At 42.6% G+C, this 20,938-nt stretch overlaps 1 protein-coding gene across 1 annotated transcript in view; it reads right to left on the reverse strand.

The window, feature by feature from the left end:
* The window catches only part of LOC127418535 (sushi, von Willebrand factor type A, EGF and pentraxin domain-containing protein 1-like), a 176,187-nt gene extending 155,608 nt beyond the window's left edge, over positions 1–20,579 (reverse strand). Inside the window, exons 1-6 of the mRNA XM_051659115.1 lie at positions 20,285–20,579; positions 3,400–7,945; positions 2,906–3,136; positions 2,469–2,657; positions 2,122–2,352; positions 90–260 (exon numbers count right to left, since the gene is read on the reverse strand). Of these exons, the coding sequence (XP_051515075.1) occupies positions 90–260; positions 2,122–2,352; positions 2,469–2,657; positions 2,906–3,136; positions 3,400–3,412 (835 nt within the window). The 5' untranslated portion in view covers positions 3,413–7,945; positions 20,285–20,579. The remainder of the gene's footprint in view (positions 1–89; positions 261–2,121; positions 2,353–2,468; positions 2,658–2,905; positions 3,137–3,399; positions 7,946–20,284) is intronic.
* Positions 20,580–20,938: the final 359 nt, after the last annotated feature.

Here is a 20,938-nt window from a genome sequence, read left to right on the forward strand (position 1 = left end):
AGCACAGAATGTTAAGCCACATGTAAACAGCAAGCAGATAGGCAAAAATACATTTTGCCTCGATTGCTCCTGCACACTGAAGCACCTACCTGGCTCACAGGTGGGAACATTTGGGGTCCAGGAAGCATCTGCTCCACAGCGGAGTTGATCTGCACCATTCAGTCTGAATCCAGGAGAGCAGGTGATGTGAACAACGGTGTCAAACACAACCTGTTGTGGGGATACCTGACCATTGAGGACATCAATGACTGGACACGTCACTGGAGAAATCAGGAGAGAGATTGGAGTGTATGGGGATACTACTTTGAAATCCAGAATTACCAAAAAAAAAAAAAAAAAAAAAAAAGTGCGCAATTTCCCCCCAGGGTCTCATTGAAGGAAACAATTTCTGTGTAATCAAATGGGAAGAATGAAACCAATTGGTGCATTTAAACCCCCCCCCCCCCCCCCATTTAAATAAGTGGGCTATAGAGTCCGACAGATATGGGATGCAAGACATACAGATTTGAGAAAAAAAAAAAAACCGGACTACTGATATGGTGGCCGATACATAATTTGAGCTGGAATGAACAGACCTTTTCTGTGTGGATTGTGCACCGATATGACCATGCAAAAAAGGTCCTCTGAAGGCTGCTTAAATATTTTAAAGCATTTGACATTATACATGGTCAAATTCTAGAAGTGAACAGAAGCCAAGTTAACATCAGTACTGTTTAGCATGTCAAATTCTGACCATTTAAAAGGCTAAACAAACAGCAGTATTATGGTTCAGTATGTCAAGTGCTGAATATTTTAATACTGCCGAGTAAAGAAACAGCAGCAGCGTTACTGTATTCTGCAATACATGTCTGGTTTTCCCCTGAACTTTTATATATTAAGTCTTAAGTGACATGACTGGAATTGTCACATTGAAGGGGGTACTAAACTGAATCCTAAATTTGTGAATACATTTACTCATTAGCTTCCACTCAGCTGACAATGAAAGTAGCTACATGGTTAGCTACAAGCTCCTTGTTAAGGAGTGTAGAAGATGGACATAGTTTATTTTACCTTCCAGCATTGGGTCTAACCAACTAGGTAATAACATAGCACGAAATCACTGACAAAACCACCACCACACCGATGTCTGCTGAGCTGCAAATAGATGCTCCGTTTACCTTTCAGTCTGCTACATTACGGACTGCACTGACAAACTATTGCTGGCTAACAGCAAACCAACATGTCCCTGACAACCATTTCACAAGGTTAACATTATATTAGTTCTACTGAAAAGGGAAAATGGGGTCATTGTTAAATACATACTGGAAACTTCAAACTAGTTAACTTACCATGATGACACTGCTGAACTCCACCCTGTCTGCAGAGCCATCCTCTGCTGGACAAACTGAGCTATGACCCCAATTCTAAAGGATCGTTTTCTGCATTATGTTCTCATATTAGCGCAAATACAGATATATCGGTTGGACACCAAATTAGAGATCGTGTTCCACAAGGAACAACTGAAGGCAAGTCATCATTTAGTAGAGGCTCTGGAAGAATTTAAGTCATGACATGCATGAGAAACAGTACATTTGGTGTTGTGGTAATGGTTAAACCCCAACTTACCATACTGAAATCCAATACCTTAATTGGACAAGAGAAAATGACAAAATCTAAAAACTTAAGCCAAAGAAACCACTTAAATTTACCCCGCCCCCCCCAAAAAAAACCTTAGCTTGCATTTTAACCAGGGTTGTGTATTGTGGCAATGAGAAGTGAACAATCCTTAAGAACCAGAAGATGCCTGGCGCATGATAGTGCACAACTATAAAACTGCATTCAAGTTCCACAATTAGCCTTCAATGATTTGTATATAGAAATCCTCTCTGCCATGCATCATGCTCGGTTTCATGAGAATTACCCACATACATCTGTACTGCTACATGCTGGCCTGTTGCCCTTCCTTCAGAAATCCCATGAACACCTACCAAACATACTTTAGGCTCTGGCTTGACAGCTCTTATAAAGCTAAGGGCACAAGCAGCAAAATAGTATATTGCCATTGCAGCAAAGACAAGTCAATCAATATACAACCCATATTACATCTAGTCTGTTTCTAGACACTGCATGAAGATGACCTACCTGGCTCACAGGTGGGAACATCTGGTGTCCAGGACCCATCTGCTCCACAGCGGAGCAGATTTGCTCCATTCAGTTTGAATCCAGAAGAACAGGTGATCTGAACAATGGTGTTAAACACAGCCTCACGTGGAGAACCCTTAGCACTGTTGACTACCATACCATTGGGGATGTCCATGACTAGACATGTCACTGATGGACTGGTGACTGGGATGTCAGCAGCTTTTGGATTACCTGAAATCATTTGCAATCAAATTTGAGAAAATCCCCCACCACCCAAAAATGACATGCTGCAATGTTAAACATGCCTTCCACCTCATAACTCGAGCACAACTGAAGACCAACTCTACCTGGCACACAGGTGGGAACACTTGGGGTCCAGGAACCATCTGCTCCACAGCGGAGTTGATTTGCTCCATTCAGTTTGAATCCAGAAGAACAGGCGATCTGAACAATGGTGTTAAACACAGCCTCACGTGGAGAACCCTTAGCACTGTTCACTACCATAGCATTTGGGATGTCAATGACTGGACATTTCACTGAGGAACCAGAGATATAGCACAGCATGAAAACTAATAGTATGGAATTAGCTCAAATAGCCACAATCAGCAAATGACAGTCTAATGTACTTCTGCCAGAAAGGTAGTCAATGTTTAATCACGCAATCCATAAAAGCAATACATTTCAGATTATTTCAGTAACCTTTAGTGGTTATCTGGCTGCAAAAATATGCTCTTGTGCTCCAGGAAACTTGTAGTCCATTACCAAACACTGCTTGATCTCCTACCTGGCACACAGGTGGGAACACTTGGGGTCCAGGACCCATCTGCTCCACAGCGGAGCAGATTTGCTCCATTCAGTTTGAATCCAGGAGAACAGGCGATCTGAATGATTGTGTTTGACACTAGATCCAGTGGAGAACCCTTAACAGTTTTGACTACCATACCATTGGGGATGTCAATGACTGGACATTTAACTGACAAACCAGAGACTGGGATGCCAGCAGCATGTGGATAACCTGAAATCATTTGGGATCAGATTTACAAACAGTGCACATCTGATTGACTGAAATTGCAATTACAAATACTAGCAGAAAATTATAATCATACTTGGAGCTGGGAGTTAAAATAAAACACCAAGCCTTTAATTATTCTCTTGCATTTCATTTGCTCTGAAATGGGTAAGGGTGTTTTTCTCCTGTGAGAGGCAAGGCTACTACTGTACTTTTTTTGCTGCTAAATACCAAAGTTATTTCAAGTCTAAGTATTGCACAGATCTTACGTTCACATTGCATGTTCAAGGGTGTCCACTGTCCATCAATACAGAACGATGTTGGACTTCCACCCGTTTGCGTATAACCAGGGGCACATTTATACACAGCTTTCTCCAAGTTTCTGAATACTGATTTAACAAGGTTTTGGTTGTCCAGCAGCTTGTCCTGATATTTTCTTGGTTCACCACATGGTATTTTTGTTTGAGCCACTGACACAGACAAAGAGAGAAACTGTTTCAAAGCACAACTCAAACTGAACTAATTTAAAAGACTGACTCATAAATTAATGTTAAACAGGGCACGATTTACAGTGTTTCTGCACTTATTTGATCAGCTACCAAACTGTTCTATGATCACTGGGTTGTTAAAACAGTTCCACACCTACAAAGTGCACAAACGCAAATATCATTATAATCCTCCAAACATTCACCATCCCCACAAAGAGTTGCATCTCTACTTCAGATTTAGTGAAGGACTCTTCCTCATCCAAAACAATCACACTTCCAAAATCGCACTCTATCCTTAAATAGTGTGCAAGATCATGTACACACCCACAGACATTTGCCAATCAAGCAATCATTCAATCAAAAGCAAGCTAATTGACTACTCTCTGCGCATGAGCAGTAAAGCCCTCTAGTGCGTCAGGTGAAAGAGGCGCGAACAGAAGAATCAGCGATGAATATCTCGGATGTTTTTAATAACAACTGGTTTTGAGGTGTGAAATGTCTCATACTTTCAAACACTAACCCAAAGATGTGATACCTTTGAATTTAAACAAATTTATCCTGAGATGAGCACAATCCCATACAGAAATCTGATTTATGGCAATTTGTGCAAAATATGAAATATAGGCTATGTACATTTATGAAACATATATTTCAAAATACTAAAAAAATACAAATAATATTTGTCATAAATGTAACATATTTTCCAATGTGGGATGAGTGGAATACATTGTGAACATATATGCTCAAATATATTATATATTTTATTGGGGGATATATATTGATATTTGACCATATATCAGATATCTGTATGGATAAGAAGTTATATTTAACACAATTTATTGCTATTCTCCAAATAAAATATTACTAAGAAATGTAAAAATAAAATAATAATAATAATAAAACATGTTTCTCCTCAAAATAGTACTTTTATTTTTACAGTTTGGATTTCCCTGGAAAATATCATAAAAAATGTTATAAACATTTAGCCTACCTCAAGTTCAGTGGTCTTCTCACGAGTCACGACATGGTGCCATGTAACTTCTAGATAGATGAGTTCATGTAAAAGTTCTTTACCCAGTCACTTGACCAGATCAGGGACACTCTTTACAATATTTGTTTATCCCTGAAATGTGGCCCACTCACTCACCGTCCCTCTCCCCAACCTCAAACAATGTCTGTATCAGCCAGAAGGATGCAAAAACCAAGGGTTAGCCTAAGTATTGGTAGGTAACCACTTTCACTAAGTCAAGTAAAGTAAAAAATATCCACATTTTATTGTGGATTTAATTTAAATATAATTTACTTTAATGGAATCGTTAACCCTAAAATGAAAATGTTGTCATTATTCACTCACCCTTCGTGTCATTCCACGACACATTCTCTACCCCAGATAGCACATGTAGTTAGTGTCAGTTCCGTTCGGTCTCACTGCTGTGTGCAGGCTGTCTATTACCCCCAGCTTGTCTCGTACCACTCGCATATTTAAGATTAGGCTACTGCGATCTATGCTTTGAGCAACCGTATGTCCTGTGGGTTTCAGCAACCGTTCACTGTTGGTTGATTTGCTTGTCTGAGGGCATTTTCTCTTTGTTTGGGCGGCGGGGTGTGCACTTCTCATCAGAAGACACTGTTACGATGGCGCTGCTGTTTTGCTGCTGCTGTGTTTTATGGTTGTTTTCTTTGTTTGTTTGTTTTTCACGCCAACGCCGGTGTTAAGGTGGAAAAGTGGCACTCTGTTTTAACACGCTCACCCATTGTTTAACGTGCCCTTAGCAGTGCACATTAGCCGGCTCAAAAGATGTATGGCCGACGGCGGCGTGGTTCTTATTAATTTGTTTGTTTAGTGTTTTTCTTTTGTTCTTGAGGCATTCCCAAGTATCTGTTTATTCTCATGTATTATTTTTAAGGAAACTGAGTGTGCCATATGTATTTTGTTTAATGTATTGATTTAGGTTTGCCTGGCAAAAGCTCAGTTGATGTCTGCCAGTATTCAGCTTTATTTTTTTGTATAATTTTGGCTATATTTCTCTTTTCTTTAGTAATTTGCCACTCTGTATTTGTTTTATTTTGGTTTATTTGGTGTAAGTTTACTCAATTGATATCAGTTGTCCATATCATTTGGTATTATTTTTCATTTCCTTTTCTGTTGTGGGATGCCAATTTTGTGATACCCTACTTTCTCTTTTGAGAATCTTTTATAACCATCTGAAGCTTGGTTTTACTATAACCTGTGCAGTTAATTGTGTATCTTTTTTTATTCCAGGAGCTTAGGGTTCCTGGGTGGGGAAGCTGGCTGTCCCCATCCTTTGGTGGTGTTGTCTCCTTCACTGAGTGTTGTGTTTTTGCTGCTTGCATCCATTTTTCTCACTTAGTGTGCGTGTGTGGCTGTGAGAGTGTATTTGGGTGAGTGGTGTGGTTTCGGGGAGTTACTACGTTTTCAGCTAGCCTACCCACCTACTGGTAAGCCTCAGCCCTGTGACATTTAATTTTGTTTTCTTCTTTTTGTGTGACCTTTGTGTTGGTATACTGAGCTTATGCCTGACTTTTCTGAGAGACATTTGCCCCACTGTCAACCAAACGTTTTTATCTTTCTATTACTTATTTCTATTACTATGTACTCAATAACTCTATTTTTGTATTGTTACCCATGTCTCTCTGCTTCCTTTGGTAACAAATCTGTGTGCCCTTTTCTTTTGGGGTTATTATTTCCCTGGGGAAGTACCAGGGTGGTATAGTCAGTTGATTCTCCTAAATTGGAGCTCATGAAAGCAAGCGTACTGCTTTTACCCTCTTTGTTGCCTCCGGCGCTCTGTCACATTCAGGCGTAGCCGCCAGTGTCCAAACTCATTTAAGTCTGCCCATTCATAGTCCCTGACTGGCTCTACCACATGAGGATCACAGAAACCATGCAGGACTCTTCTAAGATGTTAGGGGATAATGACAGTAGGTGTTTTTACCACAATATTGTGCTTAATTCATGAATGATAATGAATGGAAAATGATAAGGTTATGACTTTAACCCTGTTTCCCTGAAAGTAGGGAATGAGATGCTGCATCAGTTTGCTGACAGTATGGGGTTTCTCCATAAAATCATGCCAATTTTAATTTAATCTCCTTCACACGTGACACAGAGCGTATATAAGTAGGAGTGTGGCGTTTTCTGGTCAGAATATTCGACTGAAGTGTACAGAGCGATATTCTGCCCTCGCCACAAAGATAGAACCTAGCAAAAGTACTTGGGGAAGCCCAACCTGCACCCAAGTCAAGTCAAGTGTATTTGTATAGCGCTTTTTACAACAGGCATTGTTTCAAAGCAGTTGTACAGGAAATTATGCTATTACAAAAAATGAATATAATGCCAGTATTAGTTATTTATGTTTAGAACGATTAGTGGTTATATTTAGTAAACTAAGTAAGTGTTGTGGGTTAACGGTTAAACAAAATGATTTTGTTTGAACTAAGTTTTAGTGTTAAAGTCCTTGAAGACATCACAAATTAACTAAGGAAATACATGTAGATGCATTGTCCTTTGATTTTGGCCAATGAAGGCTTTTATTAGTGGTTAATTAATTGTCCCTCCTTTGACCAAGTGTCTATAGGTATCATTCAGGGAGGAGCATCGCAATCCAGCTGGAAGCTTATGGCAGGTCATTTTGGTGAACTCCATCCTGAGCCCATGCTTCAGACAGTGGCTCATGAAGAATCCCATGTCTTTGAGTTTGGACTTCAGAGGATGATTTGATGCATTGTAATGATGCTGGCAATGATAGACAGATGAAGATGATGATGTGTGATGAACCCAAGTGCAGTTTATCATCAGTCCTGAAATCCAAAAACCATAACTCCCAACATGAACAAAATACAAAAACATGAACTTGACATGACTTGGTCTGACTTGACATGCACAATCCAACAAAGTTACATTCACAATACCTGACAATGGCAAACATGAGGCTTAAATACATGGACAAGGGAGAAACAAGACAATGATAACCAATGACAAGACAGAACTGATAACAAGGTAACAAGACAATAAACCAATGAAAACAAGACACATGAACATGGAGGGAAACATGAAATCACATGACCAAGGAAACAGGAACCAACATGGCATGGAAACAGGAAATAACATAACATGAAACCACATGACCTGAACAGGAACTAAACTTTAAAATAAAAGACATGAACACAAAACATGAACAAAAACACATCTAGACGTGACATCCGTCTTAGTGGACTGAAGAAGTCTGGTTGGTCATCACTCAGCGAAACAGTGGGGGTCAGACATCAGGCAGGACCGCAGATGGATCTGGCAGGCTCTGGTAACCTTGTGATATAATCCAGAGGTTTAGATAAGGAAAGAAATAGAATAAAATTAGCATAGATTTCATTCACTTTAAAGCAGGTTTAAAGAATAAGTGTTTCCAGTTCCAACAGACCTAACCAAACAACATAACTATGAATTGAGGGATAAATTAGGTGTATGCCTAGCTGAATAGATAAGTCTTTAGTCTAGACTTAAACTGAGAGCATGTGTCTGAGTCCTGAATGATGCTAGGAAGACTATACCATAGTTTAGGAGCCATATATGAAAATTATTTTGTGGATTTTGATTCTCTGTATTTTTAGTTTTTCGGCATCAGAAACAGATAGCATGTATCATAACTTAGCAATATTTCTGAGGTGGAAGAATGCAGCTCTACCAACATCGGAAATTTGATTTGACAAATGTCCTCTAGGGTAATACCATTAGACCATGCCCATTAAGACGCCACACTTCTAGCGGAGTGAGCTTTAACACCAATAGGGAACTGTATGCCTTGCGAGTCATATGCAAGCACAGTGGCATCCACAATCCAACTGGAAAGCCATCATATGGTATCGAGCACTGGCTGCGAGAGCCCTTCTGCATTAGATGGGTAACGTTCAAAGGCCAGAGGTGGAGTTTCCACAATTCCGGTTGCAGATGCCAAATTGTGCCCCCCCCCCCCCCGCATGAGCAGATCCCTGGTCAGTGGAATCCTGCATGGAGCGGGGCATCCAAGAGACCAGAGGTGGTTGAGCTATTCCAACTCAATTAATTGCAGAGACAAAAAACGAAACGTTTTTCATTCCGGTTCAGAAGTTCCACAGCCTCCTTTCCAAAAGAATATTGGTTAGAACAAAATAAAAGAACGGTTAATAACATTCTTTTAATAATGACAGTACTCTGCACTAAGGGGTGGGTGAAATACCAATTGCAGTGTTGCCAGACCTCACGAGAGAAACAAGCAACATGGTCTGGAAAAACAAGCCAAAAATATGCCACTGCATCAACAAAATAAGCGAAAATAAGCCAAACAAACAAAAAAATTGTGCTGTGGATTTATCAGCGTAGAAATCATAACAAGCAGTTAATTAACAGTGAAGTATATTTTATTTACAGATCTGCTTCCGAGTCAAAACCTGGCAGCATCAAATCAGTATTAACGCATAATATCTAACAATAATTCAGTGAAGACTTGGAAACAACTAAGAAATTAACTGTTTATCTAAGAATATTTTCCTTGTACCTAGATTAGCTGTGCATGGATATGTAGTAATTATCTATAATTCATCTTCTCTGGTCTTCTTTCAGAGAATGTACTACACATGCTCACAGCGAAATCATAAGAATTCATACAACTTTTCTAAATTTGGCTAATTCATATGATATTGTACGACTGTACTCGTATGAATTTGTATGGCTTCCACTACAGTCAATAATGTAGTGGAACATCATTTCCATCTAATAGGCGATAATTACTTGCTTCTGTCACACACAACAGCTTCCTATCATGGATACACACACTACTGATCGGTTAGGTTTAGATAAGGGGTTTGGGGAAGGGCATAATATTAATAAGCATGTCCTTAACGCCTCGTGCGAAGCTTGCGCTTACTTCCACATTACACATCTAGGCATTTGCTCATGATGAAATCATACAACTTCATACGAACTTGAACGAAATACCCCAATCATAAAATATGTACAAATTTCCATGAGACTGGGCTGGAATGCGACATCCACAAAGGGCAATTAGGCAAAGAAATGTGTGATACAGAAGTTTCCTTCAGGATTGAAGCATGTTTAATTTTTTCGGGCAACATGAAGTGGTTTAAATTTACTGTGATAAACCCTTTGGCCTTTAATTTCATGAATAAAAATTCAGAACAAAATTAACCATTTATAACCGGTTACCAGCATTTAAAAATAAATTTATTCCAGAACAATTAAAAAAAAAAAAAAATCACTTAGTTCTGGTTATTGGTTACATTCTGCTAAAAATGTTGTTCATTTTTGGAAATACACAGCACAATACTTAAATTAAAAGGTTTTATATTATATGCTACCTTTACTCCTCCATTCGTTTTTTGCCATCCTGACTTGAATGCCCAAGTTAGCGGTGTTTCGCGCCAAATTATACTGACATTCAACATCTCTAGTTGCTGGCTAACATATGGAGATTAGAAAATTAATGTTAGAAAATGTATTGATTTTGATTCCAATTCATTTAATAATTGTCACATAAAAATACTTACTCATACCAGAGGCGATATCCCCACAGTGTAAAGGGTAGGAACATCCATCTCTGCAATTGAAGGTAGCTCACAAACCCCACGGTGAACATCTCTAAATTGGTGAAGGAATAATTGACTGTCACAAAGCTGCGAGCTGGCACAAATATATCCTTCTTCAAAATGCATGAACTCGGAGTCGCGTGGTGCCATGAGATATTCGGATGTGTGAATGGCGAGCTCTGTGCATTTTGCTAGTTTTAATACTTTTTGTGTCATAAACTGGTGAGATTCGATACACCCTGATTCTTAACTGTTCTAGGGAGACAATGTCAAAGAATTCAAAATCCTCAGGCTCTGGAGACATTAAAAGACACTTACATGCTCAAACTGAAGCCCCTGAATAGCAGGCCAAAAGCCCAGGTGTCAATTTGGATGGCTACGTGAAATTCGGCAATGCTGATGAAGGTCGTTGCTGACTTGGTGGATCTTGCAAGTCTTGTAATACGTTGATCGATCACTGACATGGAGACAAAATTCACTGAAATGGTTACAAGAGTGGGGGATGTCGAGAAACAGATCGATTATCTGGAGTCATTGAAGGTATTAGCTGCTAACCTGCTAGCAACCAAGGCAGATTTAGAGCACGTCTGGGAAAAGCTGGAAGACTTGGAGAATCGTAACCAGTGAAACAATGTCCAAATTGTTAGAATTCCTGAGGACGAAGAAGGCCGAGATATGGTGAAATTCCTAGATGGACTCTTCCTGAGTCTGCTCAACATAACAGAGCCATAAGCTGGAAATTGAGCAAGCTCACAGAGTTCTGGCTCTGAGATCCGGAGGGAGACAGGCCCAATCAATTCTGGCCAAATTTCTGAGATCATCTGATAAAGATCTCTTTTTACGCAAGATGAGGAGTAAAGGAAGGCTTTCTTGGAAAAACCACAGCATTTTCATGTTCCCAGACTTTGCAATTCAACAAGAGAGAAATGTGATCGATGCAAGGAATGCAAGAAACTCTTACGTCAACGGAAGGTCGCTTTTGCACTGATGTTCCTGGCCAAATTGAGAATAGATATTAAGGATGGCCGCAAAATATTTACATGCCCACAGCAAGTGATGTCCTTCATAAAGTAAATGGAGCAAGTCATTTTGTGGTACTCTGGATGCAGCCAAGTGAGCCTGAATCACTGAACATTCACTTGACCGTCCGAGGAATCTGAGCGTCTTTTGTTTCTCTTTGTGCTGGTTCCTTCTAACGGCTGGAGTTTTTTTTTTTTTTTTGGCAAAAACACTCCTTCGGGACAGTTTGTGGATTAATCTGCACATTCTTTGTGCTTATGCCTCCGTGGCAGCGGGGGCGTGGTCAAGCATCTCTCCGGAGAGAGAGAGAGAGAGATAAGGGCACTTACACCTGAGCTAAATTTTGTCTTACACCCGTCTCCAATTTCAGTGAGCACGGGGAGAGTGGCATAAATAGAGCCACACCGCAAGTAGAAGGGAGAGAGCCTGAGCACCACAGACCCGAACAAGCAGCAAAGAGTTTTTAGTACAAATGAGTTTGTGAAGCAGTGTGCGATTATAGATTAACTTAGTGAATAACGTAAAGACTCCGAGACTGCAATTGTGCTGCAGAGAGAAAATAAATCCTTACCTGAACCAGGAAAGCTGCTTCTCGCCTCCCCTTTACACTGGTGCCGAAACCCGGGATTGAAGTTTGGGTTGAAGATGGATGGAAGTCGTCCCGTAGAGTCCTCCCGGTTAGCGGAGATCCTCCAAGCCCTCGCTGGCCTACATCAGAGCCACCAGCAGACACTGCTTGAGCTCCGACAAGATCAAGATCGCCGGTTTGTCGAGCTCCTGCACGCTCAAGCCGAGGACCGGCAGGCGATCCGGAGCCTCCTCAGCCACAACCCTGGACACTCATGCACCGTTACCCCCGCCCGCATTACAGAAAATGGGGGAGGCGGACGACCCCGAGGTCTTCCTGGATTTGTTTGAGCGGACCGCCGAGATCTGGGGCTGGCCGCTCGGTGGCCCAACTGATCAAATCAAAATCACTGTCACACAGCCATATACACAAGTGCAATGGTGTGAAATTCTTGGGTGCAGTCCCGATCAACATGCAGTCGTGACAGTGAGACATACCAATTTACAATAACATCAAATTAACAGCACAATTTAAACATCTGATTTACACAATTACTCAATATACAAATAACATACATTGAACAGTATACAACACACTATATAGATACACATTATTCAATAAAAAAATATATATTATAATGTACAATATTGTACTGTATTGACATTCAGGCTGTCGGTTGATAGTCAGTTGTTAAGAGAGAATATAATATAATTTATGACAGTCCGGTGTGAGATATAAGAGTAAGGGTAATAAAGTGCAGTGCTGATGTATTTGATCGTGGGAGATCAAGAGTTCAGAAGTCTGATTGCTTGGGGGAAGAAGCTGTCATGGAGACAGCTGGGTGGCTGGAGTCTCTGATGATCCTCCGAGCTTTTCACACACCGCCTTGTATATATTTCCTGGAGGGAGGGAAGCTCCCCTCCGATGATGTGTCTGGCAGTTCGCACGACCCTTTGCAGTGCTTTGCAGTTGTGGGCTGTGCTATTGCCGTACCAGGCGGAGATGCAGCCAGTCAGGATGCTCTCTACAGTGCTGGTGTAGAACCGTGTGAGGATGTGGCGGTTCATTCCAAACTTCCTCAGCCGTCTCAAGAAGAGGTGCTGATGAGCATTCTTCACAACGACTTCAGTGTGGATGGACCATGTGAGTTCCTCAGTGATGTGGACACCCAGGAACTTGAAGCTGCTGACTCTCTCCACTGGTGCTCCATTGATGGTGATGGGACTGTGTTCTCTGTCTTTTCTTCTGAAGTCCACCACAAGCTCCTTGATCTTACTGACGTTGAGGGAGAGGTTGTGCTCCTGACACCAGTGTGTCAGAGTGTGCACCTCCTCTCTGTAGGCTGTTTCATCATTGTCAGTGATCAGTCCTACCACCTTCGTATCATCAGCAAATTTAATGATGGCATTGGAGCTATGTGTTGCCACACAGTCATGTGTGTACAGGGAATACAGGAGTGGGCTGAGAACACAGCCCTGTGGGGCTCCAGTGTTGAGGGTCAGTGAGGAGATGTTACTGCCTATTCTAACCACCTGGCGTCTGCTTGACAGGAAGTCCAGGATCCAGCTGCACAGCGAGCCGTTTAAGCCCAGAGCCGAGTTTCTCATCTAGCATGGAGGGCACTATGGTGTTGAATGCTGAGCTGTAGTCTACAAACAGCACTCACATAAGTGTTCCTTTTTTTCCAGGTGGGAGAGAGCAGTGTGTAGTGTAGATACAATGGCATCAGTGGAGCGGTTGTTGCGGTAAGCAAACTGCAGCGGGTCAAGAGAGAGAGACAGACAGAGCAGATGCAATCTCCGATTAGTCTCAAAGCATTTGCTGATGGCAGTCAGACCAACAGGACGCCAGTCATTTAAGCAAGTTATTTTTGATTGTTTTGGATTGTTTGATCCCACTATTGTCCGGGGAAGCCCAGTTCGCGGCTCAACAACTGCCAGCGACGAGCCGCCTGGCCTACGGAGATTTAAAGAGCCATCTTGCAACAGGTTGGTCACACTCCAGAGGAAAGTCGTCAACTCTTCCGGAGCTTGAGGTTGGAGAGCTCCGACCGCCCGTTTGCCTTCGCCCAGCGGCTCCGTGACACCTGCCGAAGATGGCTGCTAGCGGGGGACCGCAACAATGGAATTATCGACCAGGTGGTACTGGAGCAATTCACACATTGACTGCCAAAAGGGACGGTGGAGTGGGCCCAGTGCCACCGCCCGGCGTCGTTGGAGGAAGCTGTCCGGTTTGCGGAGGCCATCATGGCGGCGATCCCAAGGGCGGAAGAGCCCTCCTACATTTTCTCTCCTCCCTCTGTCTCTTCCCCCTCCCCTCTCGTTCTCCTCTCTCTCCAGGTCCCGTTCCTGCCCCATGCAGACGAGGAGGACTTCAGCCGCTGAGACCAGTTCCCCAGGTGTGGGAGGTGACACCAATGCCCCGCTGCTCTCCCCTTTCGGGGGGGGGAAGCCCGCCGACGCAAGTGCGGGCGTAGCGCCTGGGCCGGCCTGCTGGAGGTGCGGAGACCCGAGCTACTTCCGAGATCAGTGCCCTTTGATGGGGCTGGGGACAGTGGTGCGGGTCTCTGACACAGGCTGCCCCCGACCGGGCCGGAGCATACCGGATACCGGTAAGTGTCAAGGGGGGTACTCACCAAGCATTGGTGGACACTGGGTGTAATCAAACCACTGTCCACCAACACCTGGTTCAACCCGAGGCATTGGTCACAACTAAAACGGTGAAGGTGAAATGTGTACACGGGGATATTCACAAGTATCCGGTGGTGACCCTGACGATTAAATTCCGGGGGAAAAAAAAGCATAGAGTGGACACACACCTTCGGCCAAGTGAGTCATCGATGGTCAACGACTCCAGCCGGACATCGCCCTTTCATACCCCTATTTTGTGATTATAAATGAGCGGTTGTATAGAGTGACACAGGACACTTGGACCAAAGAGGATACAACCCAACTTTTGATTCCAAGGAGCCGTCGGGAAATGGTATTCCAGGCGGCTCATTATAATCCCATGGCGGGTCATCTAGGAGAAAGGAAAATACTGAACCGTCTAATAGCCCGTTTCTATTGGCCGGGCATTGGCGGCGATGTCCGCAGGTGGTGTGCGGCGTGCCGTGAATGCCAACTGGTGAACCCACTGGCCACCCCAAAAGCGCCATTGCACCCTCTCCCTTTGATCGAGGTCCCCTTTGAGAGAATTGGTATGGACCTCGTCGGGCCATTAGAACGGTCAGCACGCGGACATCGCTTTGTATCGGTCCTAGTGGACTATGCAACGCGATATCCGGAAGCAGTGCTTCTTCGCAACATCTCAGCACGCAGTGTTGAGGAGGCACTCTTCAAAATAATCTCCCGGGTGAGGATTCCGAAAGAAATCCTCACCGATCAGGGCACAGCGTGTCACGGACACTACGCTAACTATACAAATAGTTAAATATTAAATCGATTCGCACCAGCGTATACCATCCTCAAATGGATGGCCCGGTAGAACGATTTAATAAAACCCTCAAAAACATGATTCGTAAGTTCGTGCACGACGATGCTAGAAATTGGGATAAATGGCTCGACCCCGTTATTTGCAGTACGAGAGGTCCCGCAAGCCTCCACTGGCATTGGATTTGACGAAGGGTTATTGACAGATTCCCTTGACACCAATTTCCCGTGAGAAAACCGCCTTCACACCGTTTGGATTACACCAATTTGTGACACTTCCGTTTGGTTTGTTTGGGGCCCCGGCCCCATTTCAGCATCTCATGGACCGAATCCTCAGACCACATTCAGCCTACGCCGCTGCCTATTTAGATGACATCATTTATAGCAATGATTGGCAGCGGCACATGCAACATCTGAGGGCGGTTCCGAGATCGCTGCGCCAAGCGGGACTCACAGCGAACCCAAAGAAGTGCACGATTGGACGGGTGGAGGTACGGTATCTGGGGTTCCACTTGGGCCACAGGCAGGTGCGTCCCCAAATTGATAAGACAGCAGCGATTGTGACCTGCCCGAGACCCAAGACCAAAAAGGGGGTGAGTCAGTTCCTGGGGCTGGCTGGCTATTATAGAAGGTTCGTGCCTAATTATTCGGACGTCACCAGGCATTCACGCAAGGTAAAGCTGCACTTTGCGGGGGGTGGGGGTGGGGGTGTCTCTTTTACATTCACCTGACTTCTCTCTCCCTTTTGTTTTACAGACAGATGCTTCAGACAGGGGGCTGGGGGCCCGCACTCTCGCAGGTGGAGGAGCACCCGGTGTTGTACATTAGCCGTAAGCCCTCATTGAGGGAAACTAAGTACAGCACCGTAGAAAAGGAGTGTCTCGCCATCAAGTGGGCAGTCCTCACTCGCCGATACTACCTGTTGGGGTGGACCTTCACCCTCTGTTCTGATCACGCCCCACTCCAGTGGCTCCACCGCATGAAAGATACCAATGCCCAGATCACCCGTTGGTTCTTGGCTCTTCAGCCGTTTAAGTTCAAGGTGGTCCACAGACCAGGGGTGCAGATGGCTGTCGCCGACTTCCTTTCCAGGAATGGGGGGAGTGGTAGGCAGGCCGGATGCCACCCCAGCCTGAGTCGGGCGGTGGGGATATGTGGCAGCGGGGGCCTGGTCAAGCATCTCTCCGGAGAGAGAGAAAGCAGTAAGGGCGCTTACACCTGAGCTAAATTATGTCTACACCTGTCTCCAATTTCAGTGAGCATGGGGAGAGTGGCATAAAGAGCCACACTGCAAGTAGAAGGGAGAGAGCCTGGGCACCACAGACCCGAACAAGCAGCAAAGAGTTTTAGTACAAATGGAGTTTATTTTGTGAAGCGGTGTGTGATAGATTAACTTAATGAATAACGTAAAGACTCAGACTGCAATTGTGCTGCAGAGAGAAAATCCCTTACCTGAACCAGGAAAGCTGCTTCTCACCTCCTCTTTACAGCCTCCTATTGGCTGGAGTTTGTTTTGTGGAGTAACACTCCTATGGGACAGTTTGTGGATGAATCTGCACATTCTTTGTACTTATGCCTCCTATTGGCTGGAGTTTGTTTTGTGGAATATTTCTTGCAAGACATTGGAGTGATTAGGTCATTTGTTGCACTCATGTAACAGCCGAATGGGCCGGCTCACTGAACATTCGTTTGACTGCCCGAGGAAACTGAATGGCTTTTAATTTTTTTATGCTGGTTCCGCTAGCGGCTGGAGCTTGTTTTGTGGAGGAACACACCTTCGGGACAGTTACGTGGAAGAATCTACATGTTCGTGTTTATTCCACATATTGGTTGGAATGTGGTCGTTATAGTTTTATTTTTGTTTTATAGATTGTTTTGCTGTATAATTCTGTCTCACAAAATTTGTATAGAAGCACCGGACTTGAGCAATTTGACAGCAAATTTGTCGCAGGGGCTCTCGTATGCATGCATTTACTGTTCGAGTTTAGAGGGATGGATGCCAGTTGGCACCGTCATGTGCGGGTTTATGCACACGTTTTTCTATTTTTTTTTTTTTTTGTTCTGGGGGATGTTCGAGGTTTGATCGTTGCACTAATGTTGGAATGTGGTCATTGTGTGTCAAATAAAATTATAATCTATTTTTTCTAATATGTCAAAATGTCAAATGTTAATGAGCGGATTGTCTCTCTCCACATGGAATGTGAATGGGTTGGGGCACCCCATAAAGAGGAGGAAGGTTATTTCTTTTCTTAAATGAAAGAAATATGATATAGTATTTCTTCAAGAAACGCATCTTTCCCCGCAGGAATCTGACAAATTTAGGAAGAAATGGGGTGGACATGTTTTCTTTTGTGCTGGCTAAAGTAAGAGCAGAGGCTCAAATACATTGAGAAGTAAGCATCTACAATTCAAATGTCTCAAACAGATTAAAGATAAATGAGTCATTATTGTTTTAGCAGAAATTCAGGGGCAAAGGTTGATTTTGGCTAATATTTATGCACCTAACGCTGATGATCAGGGCTTTTTTATAGGGATGTTGCAAGCCGCTGGCACCCCTCATGATATAATATTGGGAGGAGACTTTAATCTTTTGATGGACTCAGTCCTTGATCATAGTGAAGCAAATGTGTGTAAGCCCCCTAGAGCAACAGTGACGCTTCACAGGATGTGTGAAAATCTTGGTCTTACAGATATTTGGAGACTTTTGAACTCATCTGGTAGGGACTATACATTTTTTTCAACAGTCCATGAGATTAATTCTAGAATATATATATTTTATTTTATATATATATATATATATATATATATATATATATCCAAGTCCCTCATTTCATCCATTGTTGATTGCTTAATTGGAAACGTCTTAATCGCAGATCACGCCCTTGTGAGTTTAGAGGTGTTGCCACATACAGAGAAAAATAAATCATAGTTGCTTTAATGTATCCCTTTTGCAAAATCCTGCATTTCAACAAATGTTCAAAGTTGAAATCATTGTTTACATGGAGACCAACTGGTCCTCAGTATCCTCTGTGGGCAGGGCGTGGGAGGCACTTAAGGTGGTTCTTAGGGGGTCGGATCATACAGTTTGCCTCATTCATCAAAAAATCCAAAGCACGAGAACTCGTGCAGTTGTAAGGGAGTATTAAAAGTGCCGAGGCAGAGCTGAAGCACCGAATGTTGTCCGATGGCCTCAGAATTGACCTGATTGAAATACAGATATAACACTATTTTGGTGGAAGGTGGAGTTTTGGCTATTCAGGGCAAGACAGTCATACTTTGAGTCGGGAAACAAAGCAGGGAAACTTCTGGCTAGATATATAAAGCAGAGAGAGTCTTTTTCCACCATTCCCTTAGTGAAATCTGCTGGTGGTGAAAATGTTACCTCGGCCATTGATATCAATAATGCTTTTAAAGAATTCTATCTTGATTTCTGTAGCTCCACGTCTTCGTCTACTGATGAAAATATTAGACATTGTGCAACCAATAGAGCTCCCTAAACTGACGGCTGAGCAAAAAATTCTTGATTCTGAGATAAACTTGGAGCTTGGCGAGGTAATTAAGGCCTTGCCTACAGGCAAGGCTCCGGGCCAGATGGTTTTGCCACTGAATTTTAGATCTTATGCTACAGAACTGGCTCGACATTTGTTAGAATGTTATACGGAGTCATTAAAGGGAAAGCGTCTGCCAACCATGACACAAGCCCGGATAAGTCTGATTCTTAATAAGGACAAAGATCCAAGCGAGTAAGAAATATATATATCTCATACACATCTAAAACTATGCCTCTCTCCACAGTCCCTCCCCGAGAGTCTCCCAAAAACAAATAACTGCCCCATTTCCCATCAAATGAATCCCAGATCCCCAGCCTTCCACACGACATGTGTATGATAAAACGAGTGTTTTAGGCATGACGTCATCACGCACACCATTATCGATAAAAGGCCATTTGAATGGAAACAGGAAGATGGCAAATTTCGCATTTTCGCTTCGTCAATAACAAAATAGCGCGAAAAGTGGATGGAAACTAGGCTATTGTTTTCTCTCGCTCCAAGAGCGCTCCACTAATGCTCCATCACGGGCAAAACACCTGTTAACGGCCCTTAAATGTAATAATTCACCACGTATTTAAGCAGTGTTGAACACTACTGGCATGAAGGAAAGATGGAATTTGATATAACCAGCAAGAATGTGAAAAAATAAATCATTTAAAATCTAGCAGCACATGGTAACGTTCGACCTCCAGCGCGAAGGTTACTTTCGCTTTCTGTTTTCACGCTTCCTATTATTGAGTTAAGCTTGTGGTAAAGCTGGAGTTAACTACATGCTTGTGTCTCGTCTCTTTATTCTTACGTCAACTGGCATATAGTGAAAATTAATGATGGGATGGCGAAGGAGAACACGAGTGGGGAGGTGATTGCCACGATCAAAGGTTTGTTAAATCCTAAAAGACGTGTCCAGAAAACACGATGATAATCCATTCACATGTGGAGAGAATCTGTCAGTAATACATAATTCCCAATTAAATATTTTGAATAAATTATAAATCAACATTCTAATCTAATGCATCTCAATCTTAACTGTAGGCTATTCTTTCCCGCATTAAATAGAATTTTACGTCATTAAAAGTTCAACACCAACTGAACTAATCAACATGTTAATATTGCGTAGTTTAACTTTGATTGCCATCTAAATTCATTTTAGTGCCCTACGCTAATTTATGCATTACACATTTGCAGATGAGGCTCCGCAAAATGCGAATAGAGGAAGATTTGATCTTATATTCAAACGCTAGTATTTCTAAAGTGAAACTAATGCAGAGTTTTTTTTATTTTTTTTATTTTTTTTGCATCTATCAATTTAATTGATCAAACCCAGAGAATGCTGCCAATACGTTTCAAAAGCTATACAAATTTAGTCTTGGGCTAAATTTAGTGTTCTAATAAGCACATTTGTAGCTTTTCTTCTAGTATTGTGTATTTATTTTTCATTTAATACACCTACTGCATGGAAAGCTGTGATATTAAGCAGCATACTGAAATAAACTCACAGTGGAGAGATAGTTAGGCGCTAATTTTGCCAAGGAGCGAACAGGGAGCGGGGTTTTTCTAATCCAGGAGCGGGAAATGGACAACCCGGAGTGATTAAATCCTTTGAGCGCAGAGGGGAAGTTGTTGCCGCTCCACTCCCCGGTCCCTACATGTTGATCAGACACACTGAAGATCCGCAAAGTTCTCATGCTTATGTATCCGCTTTTAACATTTTCCGAACTTACATCTTCTTGTAAAGCCACTTGTAACCAGCAAAATTTAAACCTGTTTTAGCACAGCGGTTGATTGACAGCACTTAGCTGCTGCCCAGACGCATTCAGGATGTTTACACCTTAAATGTGGTCAAACACGTGACCGCATCACATTCGTATGTGGTTTGATCAGATCACAAGATGTTTTAGACCTTGGCATAACTATGCATTTCTGTGCTTTCATCTGGTTGAATGCTCTTCAAACTGAAAGCCTTTTTAATATAGGCATTATTGACCTTACCAAGTCCCAGTGACAGAAGTCACTTGCCTCAGCATAACCTGTCAGCATCCATATGGAGAAAACAACCAAATATTGTTTTAACAGGTATACAGTTCTAAAACAGTACACATGATCTTGATCGTTGCTAGTTTCATTCTCTATATTACCATATACTGCTCAAC

The sequence above is a fragment of the Myxocyprinus asiaticus genome, chromosome 28 (genome assembly GCF_019703515.2).
Source record: "Myxocyprinus asiaticus isolate MX2 ecotype Aquarium Trade chromosome 28, UBuf_Myxa_2, whole genome shotgun sequence".
NCBI classification, from domain to species: domain Eukaryota; kingdom Metazoa; phylum Chordata; class Actinopteri; order Cypriniformes; family Catostomidae; genus Myxocyprinus; species Myxocyprinus asiaticus.